The following is a 15,616-nucleotide window of genomic DNA, read 5'->3' on the forward strand; positions in this document are numbered from 1 at the left end:
TATCTTACAAGAAAAGATTAAAAACTTTGTTGAAATATTTTGTTTTATACAATCACTTTTAATACAAATTAGAAGAGAGATATTCAACTCTATCCACGTGTCTTAAAATTAGTTAAGACCGTCAAACTGTCGATTATTTTAGGTAAATTCTTTTCTTCTATTGGACATGGAATGTAAAGTTCGCAGTTTTGACCACTACGTCCCTTAGCTGTTGCTATTTCGAGAGCAGTCGTATTGACCATTGACGACAGAAGTTTGTTCCTGAAAATAAAAGATTATTAAATTGTGAAATAGGTCTTAAATTAACTTAGTGGTGTTACAGACAGAGCACTTTTATCCCAGTAATTTTTATAATTTTTTGTAGCAAACACATTATATTATGAAGACTGAATGTTTGCTCCTCCCATTGTTAAGTGTAGTAAACAATTATGGAGTTTGGACCGTAGAGCTTTGGGAGGTAGCAGGTTTTAATGGCCCAGATCGTAAGTTTTGATATTTTCTACCAGATATCATTAGGAATCATGTCTCCAGTGGCCAGCCTTTAGCTTCCTTGCATTCCTTCACAAGAGATTCCTAAAGTTTAATCTATAAGTATAACGGTGGTTTCCGAAGGGTTGCCATGAAGGTCAACTGACTGGCGACTAGGTACTTGATTTCCTAGCCCTGAAGAGGACCATTAAGAATAGGCTAATTGACTATTAGTTTATAGAAGTTACCTCATAATGTGCTTCAACGCTTTTATCACTTCAGGATTTTTAGTTCTTTGAGTGGACCAACAGGCTATTCTTTCAGGACATCCTCGGCTTTTCGATAATAACTTTTCAGCTATGTACAAATTAGGATCGGTTTCGTTTTCGAAGGCTTCTGTAATAGTATAAACGAGACTTTAAGTTAACAACATACTAATAATTAAAAAATAGATTCCGACGAATTTATATATAATTGAAAACTCGTCGGTTATAAAAAGTCGGTTATAAAAGTCACAATAGAAGACGGTAGATCCAAAAATGTAAAACATGGATAGTATATGCATTATAGGTATGTTTTGTATTCCTTCACTAATTCATGATATTGCATAGTTCATCGAATCTGAAGAAGTAATGTTTGAAGAAAATGTTTAAGATGAATCGGTATAGGTAGACAATCAAGCAGCTTCATAACCTGTCTTCCAAATCGATGGTAGTCTTTACAAATAGCCAAACTTGATATTTTAAAAGTGCTTGTAAATTAAGCTTACTTACTGATATAATTTTTTTTAAATAAATAATAATGTTCAAGTATATGTCATGTAAAAAATGTATGAAATAGGCTCGCGTTTTACAAGGATCATATAGTGGAAAGTGTATAGGCAAGTGGCCTGAGGAGCTAAACGTTGCTGAAAATGTATATTCACTGAAATCTTCAAAATGCCCTAATAAATGTTTTTCTTGGTTTTTACTATACTTTCAGTGTAAATATTAAAAAACAATATTTACACCGAACATATTTTACGGAAAACAGAGTTAAGCACTTAGATCGGTTTAAAGCAACGACAATATATTGTACCTACGGTACAAAAAAACCCGACATCTAGTTCGACGTGTAAATCTTTAATTAAATCCTATTTCATTTAAGGGAATGTCATAAAACAAAGAAAGTAAAATCTGTCTGGTTACGAAATTCTCATTTCAAATGAGTTCACTAAACAGCAAAATGTCAGTTGTATAGAGGACAAGGAAACAATCAAACTTTCGAGTTACAAAATAAAATTTTCAGTGTCCACTAATGGCTTAATATACAACAGGAAGATCATATTCAATAGCTGTAAGTATTTATACCAAATTGTAGTTTCTGATAATACCGAAAAAGTATGATATGATACGAGATAGACTTGAATAGGCATATTCTAGGTAAACGCCACTCGACCTTAGACCGCATTATGCTTTCGTCGTCGTCGTCGTTATCAACCCATATACGGCTCACTGCTGAGCTCGAGTCTCCTCTCAGAATGAGAGGGGTTAGGCCAATAGTCCACCACGCTGGCCCAATGCGGATTGGCAGACTTCACACACGCAGAGAATTAAGAAATTCTCTGGTGTGCAGGTTTCCTCACGATGTTTTCCTTCACCGTTTGAGACACGTGATATTTAATTTCTTAAAATGCACACAACTGAAAAGTTGGTGGTGCATGCCCCGGACCGGATTCGAACCCACACCCTCCGGAATCGGAGGCAGAGGTCATATCCATTGGGCTATCACGGCTCATTATGCTTTACATTAGACATAATTCTAGTCAAGCGTGAGTCTCTCTTTCATAAAAAAACTTAGACAGCAAAATTGGTATTTGTTGCACTATTTAATTCAATTGAGGACGCAAACAAATTTAAGAATTCTGAGCAATGCGATGGATACAAGGGCTCGCAGCACTCGAGAAATTTTATTTACGAGTAATATTTTTAGCAACATTGTAGAATATCTCCAACAGACACGGTCACATAATATTGTCTTATAATTTTTAGTTTATCACAAAAACTATTTATTGTCGTTTAAGTTAATATTTTAAATAAAAATTGCAATTTTACAACTTTAAAACTTTGTTGATTTAAGAAGAGCTTTATTGTAACAATGCTAGTGTTATTGAGAAAGTGAAGAAAACTGAATGAGTGTTCTCATAGAAACTATTCAACTTGGCAGGTCATGGAGCAATTGTACCTGATTGAAATATTCATAGACACAGTTACAATATATGCATCTGAGGAAGACGAAAAAAGCGGTGCAAACAAAAACCTCATAATAAAAATAAAATTTGGCCCCAAAGTACAATTTATTATCAAAGAGGGCCAATTGGCTTTGAACGACAAGAAAGATGATATCATAGAAAGTGATGAAAATGGAAAACGAAAATGGACTAGGACAATAAGAGTAGGGAAATCATATTTATTCCCATCTTATCCTGACACAGTGCTTATGACACTAAGCAAGTTTCCACTTGAAATCGAAGTATGGAACGATGATGTAAACGAGGTAGAAATATTTGTTGGTATCGGTACAATGTTTTGGGAGACTGGATTCTACCATATGTTAAAAGAAACTGCTGAACCATGTAAAGTCCATCAACCGCTATCAATAAAACAGAATACAGTGCTCTTTGCCGAGTGTTGCTGTAGACGAGTGGGCGAGATAGCATTTATTCTCAGAATAAGCGCTTTAGGCGAAACTATAACTACAGAGTTCCAACAACTTATGAAAGATCCCGATAATTTTGTTTTTAGAACCGACAAAGCTCCAAGTATGTTTCAATGTAAAAGAATTGAGGGCGATGATCCGAACTTTTGTATGGTTGGCAGTCTATACGAAACGACTACTTTAGAAGATCCAACTGTAGTTAATCAAGCACAGCAAAAAATTGAAATTTGCACAGAGTTACAGAGCTGTGGTATCAAACAAACCGAGGATGATTATAGTTGCAGGCACGACACTGAAGACACAACTCCCAAAAAGAAACATCCTATTGATAAGATTAAAATGGGTGATATTGTAGGACCATGTGGTAATACAAATTGTCCATTAGCTCATAAAATTAAAACGTATATTAGAAATCTGGATACTTATAAACAAGAAGCTGAGGGTAAAGTCACTGGTGAAAAGGGCAAAAAGACAAGAAAGATTTGTGGTAGTTGTGATTGCAAGGACGATCGATGGCATCGGGACACATGTCCTGAAAACTTTAAGGACGATAAATTCGTCAAGGTAGAATGTAAAGGTTGCGGTGGTGTTACTCAAGCTGGTAAAACTTGCGAAGATACCAAAAATAAAGTCTTTGGTACTGGCTCAAGCAAAAATACAGTTGCATATGTTTATAGTGTAACTGAAACGACCAGTTATAAAGAATCTTTGTTCGGAAAAGATTTTATAGTAGAAAATATGACCGTCAATTTCGACGACGATGAAGATCTCGCTGCTTACAGTAAAGGGTGCGCGTGTGGTAAACCAGGATGCACTTGGACTCAAGAACAGGAAGATACAAAAAATATTCCGATCGCAAAACCAGAGCCGCAGGACAAAATAAGCAAATCTTGTTTGAAACCATCTGAAAACAAAGAGCCTGGCAATGTTCCTAGCAATCTAACCCAACCTTTAGTATACAATGTTGGTGTCAAAGAAAAAGAGTCTAAACAACCAATAACCGTTGCCAACTGCGCCGTGGTGCCTGATGACACAGAGTGCAAATGTAATCCACCCAAACCAAAGCCGCCATGCAAAACCTTCGACTGCGAATGTATAACAGAAGCTGTTAACGTCCAAATGCGAAAACAACACAAACCGTACTGTCCATCTTACAAACACAAAGATACCTGTCCTGTGACAGTGAAGCACGAAGAAGACGGTAAGAAACTTGAAGAAGACGAGGATGAAGTTGAACCGCTACCATACGGTTTGCCTCCAATAAAACTCGGGCCCTGTCCTGTAATGGGAAGACCTTGTTCTTACCCAGATGGATTTGCTAGAATGTACAAAACAGCAGCGTTACCCGCCTTGCCACCAAGTTACAGTGACGCAGGTAAGGTATGCTGTTCCAAGGAATACGAAAGAATAAAGAAAGCTTTGAAAGAATACATGAAACACGAGAAAGACAACGATTATAGATGCGTTAATAGATTCAACGTGGACACTGAGAGGAGATGCTGTGACAAAGAAGACATACTTCAAGCGTTGACAGGTAAAAGTTGCTGCGGTTCCCACAAGATGGCGATACAAGAGAAGTTCAAATTGCAAGAAGAAAACAAAAAGTCTTAAATATACAAATATTGATATTTTATTTTGTAACCCATTAGTATAATTATAAGATCTAATTAAACTTATACAACTAAAACGTATTTTTTATACAATATAAATTAACACAGACTTGTTAAAAAGTTAGATGACATACTATTTTGATATTATACCCCGTAGGTTGTTGTGATGTTTAGGTAGGTAGTGGGAGTGCGTTTGCCTAGAAATTGCCTGCATGTCAATATTTACGCGTATCTCCGAAACTCGGTAAACTGTATCTAGTAGTATATAAGTTAGATTAATAACAATTAGAAGAGACCGCACACCAGGGAGCCAAGCTTTGCAAAGTCACCATTCAAGGTGTGTGTTCTCTTTCTAAAAAAATTTTAATTTTTTGTTTAATTTTAATCTAGTAGTAGTCGTTTTGTGTTTTTTTTTTCCTTTTTTATATTTATATTGTTTGTGTACTCAGCTAAATAAATCATTTATTATTAAAAAAAACCCTACTGCACGGATTTTGATGCGATGTTCACAATCTCAGATACGATAAGAATAACTTATAGCAACTTTTGTAGTAGGTATTTCTTTTTAAAATGAATAAGAAAAAGCCATGTGAAAATAGAACGAACTGAATGATGACAAATTAATATTAAGTAAAATTTTTCATGTCATCTTATAGGCAATTTAAAATTATCGTAATGGCTGACGATGAAGAAGGTGATAGGATGAAAAAGAAGAAAAATGCTTCAAAATATAATTACAGTTTTGGAGACGTCCATCCAGGTAAAATAATATTCTATATCTCATATTATAATCTAATATTATATATTGACGGCCTTCTTGACGCAGTGGTATGCGTGGTGGATTTTGGACACCCTGGGTTCGGTTCCCGGTTGGGCCGATTGAGGATTTCTTAATTGGTCCAGGTCTGGCTGGTGGGAGGCTTTGGCCGTAGCTAGTTACCACCCTACCGGCAAATACGTACCGCCAAGCGATTTAGCGTTACGAGGTCGTCTAGAAACCGCGTGGATTTTCACCCTCAACAACCCCTAACCCCTCACCCCTAACAAGTTAGACCGCTTCCATCTTAGATTGCATCTTTACTCACATTCCTTCACCGTTTGAGACACGTGATATTTAATTTTTTTAAATGCACACAACTGAAAAGTTGCAGGTGCACGCCCCGGACCAGATTTGAACCCCACACCCTGGAATCGGCGCCAGAGATCATATCCACTGGGCTATTACGGCTCTACACTACGTCCGCTAGTATTAGTATAAAATATGGTTGGCCTGAACGACATACGGATGGACAGACAGCGGAGTCTTGGTATGTCAAATATAATAATTTCCTAATTTCAGGAAACACAATTGGCCATAAAGCATGCAACCCGTTCCTCAAACCGGGTTACCCAGTGCCAGCATCGATGGGTTGGCTGTGGGATACCCAAGATGTGCCTGGACTGAAGGTATGACGTCACTATTCAGTATTTTATAGAAGGATTAGACAAAACTCTTTTAGGAAAGTTACAAATACGAATCTATTATCTACACGATAACAGTTCGTGTAAAATAATCTTTTTAACATAAAAATGAAACCGACTTCAAATATAAATATTAGCTTTTGGGCCACACTTCAAAAAACTCTTTTAAAAATCAAACTTTAAAGATCTTTAGGTTTTCGAAGGGTTGCCCTAACGCTAAGTGTCCTTTAGCATTTTATAAACTCTTTTATCTTTTGTAAAATGATAAAGGTCTGGTCATAACAGTCTCCTAATTTTATCTACGAAGATAATAGCATATTATAATGTTTTTCGAGCCTACGTTTATTTTTAGCTATCAATCTTACTGATAAAGACTTTATTTCTGATGTAACAGTATGACTTCTTTGACTCTAGTATGACGATCTATATATTATTTGTGATGTAGTGACGTTGCCAAAACCTGCTCGTTTGTAATACTTGTATACTTATATTACAAACTAGCTGTGCTCCACGGTTTTGCTCGCGTCAATCCCATGTCTGAAGGAATATGGGAATTCAAAGTAGCCCACTTTGCTCCTTTTAGCAAACTCAGAATTGATTACAAAAATAAGAAAAGTAATGTCAAACAAAGGTCACAATATTTGTCAGGACAACTTAATTAACAAATCAAACTGTAACCAAAATAAGACCCTAGATTGGCAGAGAATGATCTTGTGTGAAGTCACGCACTTGTGAACCTTGTGTGTAGTGTTAAAGGATCCCTTGACTGTAAAAAAACGCCCCCTTTTCAACTCAAGTCACTCTCCCCGCCTATCCTAAGTAACCTTTAAAGAATTACACAACAAGAGATGTGGACGGTTTGAACGCCACGAGCACACTGAAGGCTTCCGTACCGCAAGTCGTTGCAACGCGATAACACTCCTTTTAACATTAGCTATCTCCCAACGACTACGAGGTAGATTTCCAACCCGATGGTCGGATCTTCTCAAGGAAACAGGAGCCCGCTCCTTTTACAGTGCCCTCCAAATGGCCAGCGTCCGTACTCGATAGAGGAGCGTCTACCAAAAGATGACTCTTTTGGTACGACTGGAGAGAGAGAGAAAGAGAAATCTGCTAATTATAGCGTTCTTGTTTCGGAAATAAGAGAGACAAAAATTTCATTTAAAATTGTTCATTTTAAATAAATATGCCTTCTCCCATTTGGTGAAAAGTTGTAAATTTAAAATTACAAATAGACACTTTCATTCATTTGTTTGTCTTTGATGCGATTTTGATGTTTTATCTATACTAATGTTATAAAGAGATCAAGTTTGTAAGCCTCAGTAGCTCAGTTACTACTGGTTACTGGTTATATTAAAAAATACATGGCAAGTATTCTTAAAAAAAAAAAGTTTATGGTATTGTAGGGGAAATCTCTGGATCTACTGCACCGATTTTGAAAAATTTTTTGCAATTCAAAGTTAAGTTATTTGTGAGTGTCATAGGCTGTATTTTATCCCCGTATTCTCACGGGAACTTAATGTTTTGATATATGTAAGTATACAAAAAATAAACAAACAAAGCCTTTTTTAGCCTTGCAGGGGTTGGCAGCCTGGTGTGATTGGTAAGAGCGTGGCCAAATTGATGACATTCAAATGTCCACGCGGCGGCCCGGACAAAGACAAGAGTAAGAAGAAGAAGAAGAGAGGTCGCACGGCTGGCGCTAACATGGGAGGGGGGGATTCGGAGCCTGATGAACCTTTGGAGCCTAAGCCGGCGCTGAAGGTTCAGAGGAAGGGAGACGTATTCACTATACAAGTAAGTCTGTAAGATCTAAATAATCATAGGAAATGATAGATGTTATAGAACGAAGGAGATAACTTAGAGAAAGTTGTTATCACTGGCAAACTGGAAGGAAAGATACCTCGAGGACGTAGTCCGATGCGTTGGTCAGATCACACCCGCATCACTCTCGATAACAAAAGTACACGAAGCTATACAAGTTGCGAAAAGCTGAGCCGCATGGCGCAACATCGTGCGGGAAAAAGTCGTGAATGTTTGATAGGGGTCACGACCCTCAGTAATGAGGAACACGACGCGGAGAGAAATAAAATTCTATCAGCTCACTAAAAACAATTTGTTTTGTTTGTCAATCAGTTCAGATTTTAGCGACTTCTAAGAAAATTCCACATATTTTATCAAGCATTTTATTTTAATTTAACAACACCTAAGCCTTTGATTGACATCTCAAGTCTGATGTTTAAGATGGTTGAAATTGGTCTTGGAAGTAGTAAAAGTTATTTTTTTCGATAAGTACCTACCTGATTTTTTATTGATTCATCTAAAAATTAATATAAACAATAATGAATACGCAAGTCCTTAGAATAAGAGTCTAAAATATGAATACCAATTTTAATAGAAAAAAGGACTATATACTATTTTATCTATTTTCCAAATGCCAAAAACAGTTGAAATGCCTATTTACTCTTAATTTGAAGATTCACATTGCAGAAGACGGGGAAACGGAAGCTGGAAGGGCGTTTCATATCTCGTCATCATAAAATTTAGGTCGTCCTAATATAAAATATAAATCTCATCATAAAATCTAGGTCATCATAATACAAATAAATCTGTACTAATTTCTAGGTAAACCCCCTGAAAGATCTGACAGAAATCAGCCCCAACGAAGATCCCTACGTGGACTGCGACCCCATGGTATTCAAGATCATCAAGAAACGGAGTCCAGAGGAGCAGGCGAAGGTTGAAGCGAGGAAGATGGTCAAATTGAAGAAACAACGAGACGCTGAGATCCGCAAAGCTCTCTCCGAAGCGGTCGAGGACATCTGCAAATGTGCCTACATGGACGTTTTCTGCAACGACCTGAGTGCTATAGACAATGTCATAGACAACTGTCCAGCGTTCAAAGAGCCTGATTGTGTTTGTAAGAGTGAATCTCTGAGTTCCTTATCCAGCAATGCAACTTGGGATATAGAGTATACTCCTCCTTTTGGTTGTTTCGATTTGACGCCAAAAAAAGCGAAAAACTTCATCCATGTGGAGACTCAATACTTACCAGCTGATGCTGGTATAGTTGAAGTGCCGAAGATCAGGTGTAAAATGTCTTGCGCGTCAATGAAGAAGAGGAAATCTAAATCCAAAAAGTAATCGTGCAGCCCCTGTTGTTCTTGAGCGTTTTGGTTTTTGGCATTTCCAAATTCTTTTGTGTCGTGACTAATAACCTTGGATTTTAAGTGTAATATTTAATTGTTACAAATGTACGGTTTTTCATAAAATATCTATATTAAACAGATTTTTTATAACTCTTACTTTACTCGGTTTTAATGTTCTATTAATCAAATGAATGTAGATACGCAATAAGCAATTTAAGGGTGGTCTTTACGACACACAAAAACTGATTGACTGTTTATGTGGCTCGAGATGTATGGCTCTTTAATTAGAGGCGAAGGTTTCCACTTCATTAGGTGAACTATTTGGTTGCTCCTTCAAAACTATGCTAACATAATAAATGCGAGAATAAGCTGGTTCATCAGTCTGACACTTTTTGATGGCTAAACTTCTGAACCTAATTTGATCAATTTTAGTACAGTGATAAATAAGAACTTGGAACAGAAAAATCCAATGTTTTTGCGGTGAAATCAGATTTTGACGTCAACTTAAATGACGGAAACAGAGACCTATCTACCTATAACTGAATATACTTAAACATACGTACTTCTTGAAGACCGGTCCAAATGATGCAGGGTCGTGGCTTTATGCAGCAACGGAGCGAAAATACTCGTCGTCACTATCAAGAAGCCTCCAAGTATTAACGCCGATGGGTCTATATTGATTTTTGGCCAACCCTGAAATAAATATTTGGGTTTATAAATAAATGGAATTGTCTATCCAGACGCACTACTCTCCGAAACTACGTAGGTGCACAGGTTGATTGTGAGACCTTTGAAGCACCATAAAGAATTTGTTTGATTAAAAAATTTTATCCAGAAAACAGGACGGAGTCAGTAGGTAATTGGCAATAAGAAAATAATTTAATTTGCTAAAAAATAAGTAATTTATTAACTAAACTAATTAATTTTTGTGTGCCAATTATTGTATTGGTTAATTTTAGGTAAATTAAAATATCTGATACTAGGTATATAGTCATTGATACGTAGGACATCTTTTACAATTGAATCAAGTTAATTTTTCGTGAGTAGCTTCATCTGGATGAGACGATCAACTTTTCTATTTATGGAAATTCTTGATTCTGGTAGCCAATTGAGTTACTAGGAAATAAAAATTTCTGAGCGTTGGAACGAGATGTATCACGCAATTTGTAGGTCATTGTGGCTGTTAAGTTGTATAACTATTAATTAATCATTAAACAATGAGGTTATTAAAAGTTGTAATAAACCAGCGGTTTCTTTTTTACTGTTGCTTAATTAATAGTTATACAACCTAACAGCCACAGTGTACTACAAATTGTGTTGTACATTATCTCGTTCCGATGCTCAGAAATTTTTATTTCCTGGTAAGCTACCAGAGTCTAGTATTTTCGTAAATAAAAAAGTTGATCGTCTCATCGAGATGAAGTTACTCACGAAAAATTAACTTGATAGTAATCAGTTGTAAAAAATGTTCTACGTAACCCTGACTATATACGTACTATCAGATATTTTAATTTACCTACAATTAACCAATACAATAATTGGCATTTGATAAACAATAAATAAATTAGTTTAGTTGATAAATACTTTTTTTTATTGCAAATTAAATAATTATCTTATTGTCTATTATCTACTGACTCCGTCCTGTTTTCTGGATAAAATTTCTTAATCAAACAAAATGAAATTTTTTACTTCAAGATGCTGAACGTAAAACTATCATGCATAGAAGTAGTGTAGATAAAGTCACTAGAAAGAGCTGATGCATATTTTAAGGTAGAACTTACTATGCCTGGAAAACCAAATTGCCCCACTGCATTGAGTGTTTTCTTGATAGGTATTTTTAAAAATGGTATTGAAAAGTCGAATCCAACCTGAAATATTAAAAAGGTAAAATTAAAAGTATTATCATATAATATTTTAGGTAGGGAAAACCTTTTCTGCAAAGGTACCTAAACACTTAAATTACAAAAGCCTTTTCCAAATCAGTTCGTAATCATGTTTTTGTTAATACACCATGAATTAATGTGAATTAAAAAAAAAAAACTTCCTTTTGTCCACAGAACACATAACGTTATAAAAGCTAATACTTTCCTTTTATCGGAGGACATCGAACGAGGGTCTCTAAGTTTAAATCACAAAGCAATGGCGCCAAAAAAGTCGTGAATATAAATCCTTAATACTGCAAAGGAATTGAACCAAAAATACCGAAATGAGTTCCAAGTCTCTTTTAGGCTGTCTGTATTTAACAAAATAAACTTCAGTCCATTGGAAAAATATATTGATAATGTACTTACCTCAACATCTTCAGAATCTGCGTTAAAAGTAAATATTTTTGGTTGCCTCGATTCAGTTTTCAAAACTTCGTTTGATACAAAACCCAATACACCACTAACTACTAAAAACTTTAAGGAAAGCCGTAACATGATTTTCAAATTCCGAAACGAACTTTATTTCTTCGTTTTTTAACGTTTCTGAACGAAAAGTTAATAATATTTAATTTATAAACAAATTAATTAATAATTTTTATTTTATTGTAGTATTTTAGTAGTTTAAATCACGTTTCACTCTGAATAAGATAAAATATTGAAATTCAATATGATAAAATTCAATTTTTCGAAAAGTTTTTCAACGTGACTAATGTTCGAATTTTGAATATGATTTTATTATGCAGCCATGTGTATTCCGCGATAACTTTAGTTGGATTGGCGCCACTTTATGGTGAATTTGCAGAAATAGTTGAGAAGGAAGCACAGACATACGGCTTCCGTCTATTGTTGCGAAAAATTATAACAGTTTATTACGTAGATAGGAATCAGTAAAGGCGATACCTAAGAGGAAAGTAGACATGGCGGACGGCGGTTATTTAAATGGACCATTCAGTATGATGAGCGTCCATCTTTCATATATTTTTTATTTTACGGCCCTGTATATTAAAGTTCGTTTCATGTAGAATAGTGCGGGTGACAGTTCGTTTCACTCTTGAAAGTTCGCCGCGATTCATGATAATAGTACGTACTATGAACGTCATACACATTCATGCTATCACTGTCACCTCACTCATGCTATCTGAAAAACACTTTAGTCCTGAAATCTTAGGCGTACTTTCATTTAGGGTTAGGCCAATAGTCCACCACGCTGACCCAATGCGAATTAGCAGACTTCACACTCGCAGAGAATTAAGAAAATTCTCTGGTATGCTGGTTGCCTCACAATGTTTTTCCTTCACCGTTTGAGACACGTGATATTAAATTTTATAAAATGCACACAACTGAAAGTTGGAGGCACATGCCCCGGACTAGATTCGAACCCACACCCTCCGAAATCGGAGGCAGAGGTTATTTCCACGGGGCTATCACGGCTCTTACATATCACTAGTTTTTTTACATATTAACGCCTAACTTCAGTTTGAAGAAGGCACTCAGCGATGTGACGATGACTAGTGGCGTGCATAAGGTATGAACTAGTAAAAAAATTAAGCAAACTGGATTTTTTTTTAATAAGTACTAAGAAGACAACTCTTAGAGTATGCAGTACTTTAATGCATGTGCACGCCACTGACGATGACAATATCCGAACTCCAAGCGTCTTATAATTTCCTCGCAGTCGTAAGCTTCATCTATGAATATCAAACAATGGTTGCCGGTTGGGAGGTCTGGTAGATTCTTTACTCTGTAACGTTTACATACGAGACAATTTGTAACATTCTACGGTACATGAACTACTGATGAGTTGTTTTAAATTATCTCTTATTATTCAAATCTACCTCGTTGGTCCGATACTTAGTCCCGGGTTTGAGTTTTGGATGAAGTTTTTTTTTTATTTTTTTTAACTGATTTCAAAAAAAGGAGGAGGTTCTCACTGGTACAAGTATGTTTATTTTAATGTTTATTACTTAACTCATAACTTCATCATTTATAACAATTTTAAAAATTCTTTTTTGTTTGAAAGAGTATAACCTAAGAGTAACCTAAGACTTAAGAGTCTATAAGAGTAGATCTTTATTGGTTTAATAAAAGTATGTTTCTTGAAGAAAACTTTATTTTTTTTATAATTCTTCTTGCTCAAAAAGTTCGCCAGTGTACCAAAGCGGCGAAGTAACATTTTATATATTTTTTGTAACAAGCATCACAAACAAGAAAACGAATAAAATTCAAAAAATGTCGTAAAACTTAAGCTCTATGGTCAACGATCTTTGCTTAGCCCCGTTGGGGACAAATTAAAGATGAATTACGAATGTAAAACATTTTTGGATAAAGCAATTATTTCATTATTAAAGTAGCAACATCAAGATTTTTGGACATATTATAATTAAATTGGTTACGGCCCGAGGATGGGCATTCCTTTTTTTTTTTTTTTTTTTTTTTTTTTTTTATTCTTTACAAGTTAGCCCTTGACTACAATCTCACCTGATGGTAAGTGATGATGCAGTCTAAGATGGAAGCGGGCTAACTTGTTAGGAGAAGGATGAAAATCCACACCCCTTTCCGTTTCTACACGGCATCGTACCGGAACGCTAAATCGCTTGGCGGTACGTCTTTGCCGGTAGGGTGGTAACTAGCCACGGCCGAAGCCTCTCACCAGCCAGACCTGGACAAATTAAGAAAATCTCAATCTGCCCAGCCGGGGATCGAACCCAGGACCTCCGTCTTGTAAATCTACCGCGCATACCACTGCGCCACGGGGGCCGTCTTTCCTCCCTTTCCCTTTTTAGACAAAATTCCACATCACATAATCTGTGATACATTTTATTAAACTGTAACCATTATTTAAGTATCCAAAATTAAATGCTCTTTTTACATGACGCGATGTATACCGTCCGTTACATTCCGTTTGTCTCGCTTGTGACATAATTAAGCTTATTTCTTTATTTATGTAACTGAATAAATATTTCCTGTTGTGAAAAAGTTTTCGGTTCTATTATTTTTTTTTATAAAGCTACTAATTTGCTGGGCTATTTGTAAACTCGGTCGCTTTCGGAAAATGAAACTAACCGAGTTTTAATGGGTTTTCATAAAATTATATTAAATATCACGTGTCTCAAACGGTGAAGGAAAAACATTATGAGGAAACCTGCATACCAGAGAATTTTCTTAATTCTCTGCGTGTTTGAAGTCTGCCAATCCGCATTGGGTCCGCGTAGTGGACTATTGACCTAGCCCCTCCTGAGAGAAGACTCGCGCTCAGCAGTGAGCCGAATATGGGTTGAAAATGATGATGATGATGCTACAAATTTTTGTATCACTCTATAAAGTTGCATTTTAAAATAGGTCTACGAACAGTAACGAATTACCTGCTGAGCTGTGGTGGATTTTAGAGATTACTTGAATCCAAATTATAGCCTCAATAGCTCAACGGTAAGAGCGATTGGACTCATCACCGAGGGGTGGTGGTTCGATCCCCGCCCCGTTGGTCTATTGTCGTACCCACTCCTAGTCTAGTCTTTCCCGACTAGTTGGAAGGGAATGGGAATATTGGTCATATTATAAAAGATACGGCAAATATTTAAAAAAAAAAACAAAATTCGTTTTTCCCAAGTAGGTATACAGGTAGTTCCATTTTACAAGCACTTTTGAAACGTCAACATTTGTTTAAGACCATATCAATCGCTCTATCTTGGATAATAGGTACTTTAAATAATGTTTTTACTTTATAAATATACTCAGAGGCACAATTATCCGCCCACTTTAATATACGCGAGTATCTTATTATAAGTAAATAATAGAAATATTTGAGATCGTAAACCAGGTTAATTACCTGGATCAATGAGACCGGGGATCTTCTTGGAAGAAACGAAATTCCAATATTTCATACCTCAATCTAGGGGTCAAGGACTTTTTGACCGCAATACTAGACCATGTACCTCGTATGCTCTGTAGTTAGTTGGTTGAGCTGTAAAATGAGCGTTTCTTTCTAAGAAATTTTTAGTAACTAATTCTATACTTTTAATAAATTTGTCAATTCTGTACATAAAATATATTTCCAAAATAACTAACTAACTGTCTGTCTGTCTGTATGTTCGTTATACAAACAATACTACTCTACGGATTTTAACGAAACTTGGTACAATTATTCTTCATACTCCTAGGCAGGTTATAGTATACTTATTTTTCATCACGGTAAGATTAATAGGAGTAGAGCAGTGAACGGAAATGTTGGGAAAACGGGAGAAGTTACTCCATTTTTACAGCGATATCTACTAAGGGCTGGATTAAAGAGGTCTAATGGCGGACGAAG

General features: G+C 35.9%; 3 protein-coding genes across 3 annotated transcripts; 2 read left to right on the forward strand and 1 right to left on the reverse strand.

The window, feature by feature from the left end:
- Positions 1–7: 7 nt before the first annotated feature.
- On the reverse strand, positions 8–12,192 carry LOC112046451 (uncharacterized). Its single transcript, XM_024083072.2, has 5 exons — positions 11,677–12,192; positions 11,167–11,253; positions 9,949–10,078; positions 717–864; positions 8–261 (listed from the first exon to the last, which is right to left on the reverse strand). The coding sequence occupies exons 1-5, from the start codon at positions 11,803–11,805 to the stop codon at positions 90–92; spliced, it is 666 nt and encodes a 221-aa protein (XP_023938840.2). The 5' UTR covers positions 11,806–12,192; the 3' UTR covers positions 8–89.
- LOC112046449 (uncharacterized) lies at positions 2,502–4,855 on the forward strand. Its single transcript, XM_024083070.2, has one exon. The coding sequence runs from the start codon at positions 2,677–2,679 to the stop codon at positions 4,774–4,776; it is 2,100 nt and encodes a 699-aa protein (XP_023938838.2). The 5' UTR covers positions 2,502–2,676; the 3' UTR covers positions 4,777–4,855.
- On the forward strand, positions 6,118–9,502 carry LOC112046450 (uncharacterized). Its single transcript, XM_024083071.2, has 3 exons — positions 6,118–6,221; positions 7,809–8,033; positions 8,862–9,502. The coding sequence occupies exons 1-3, from the start codon at positions 6,180–6,182 to the stop codon at positions 9,378–9,380; spliced, it is 786 nt and encodes a 261-aa protein (XP_023938839.2). The 5' UTR covers positions 6,118–6,179; the 3' UTR covers positions 9,381–9,502.
- Positions 12,193–15,616: the final 3,424 nt, after the last annotated feature.

This window comes from Bicyclus anynana, chromosome 21 (genome assembly GCF_947172395.1).
Source record: "Bicyclus anynana chromosome 21, ilBicAnyn1.1, whole genome shotgun sequence".
In the NCBI taxonomy this organism is placed as follows: Eukaryota; Metazoa; Arthropoda; class Insecta; order Lepidoptera; family Nymphalidae; genus Bicyclus; species Bicyclus anynana.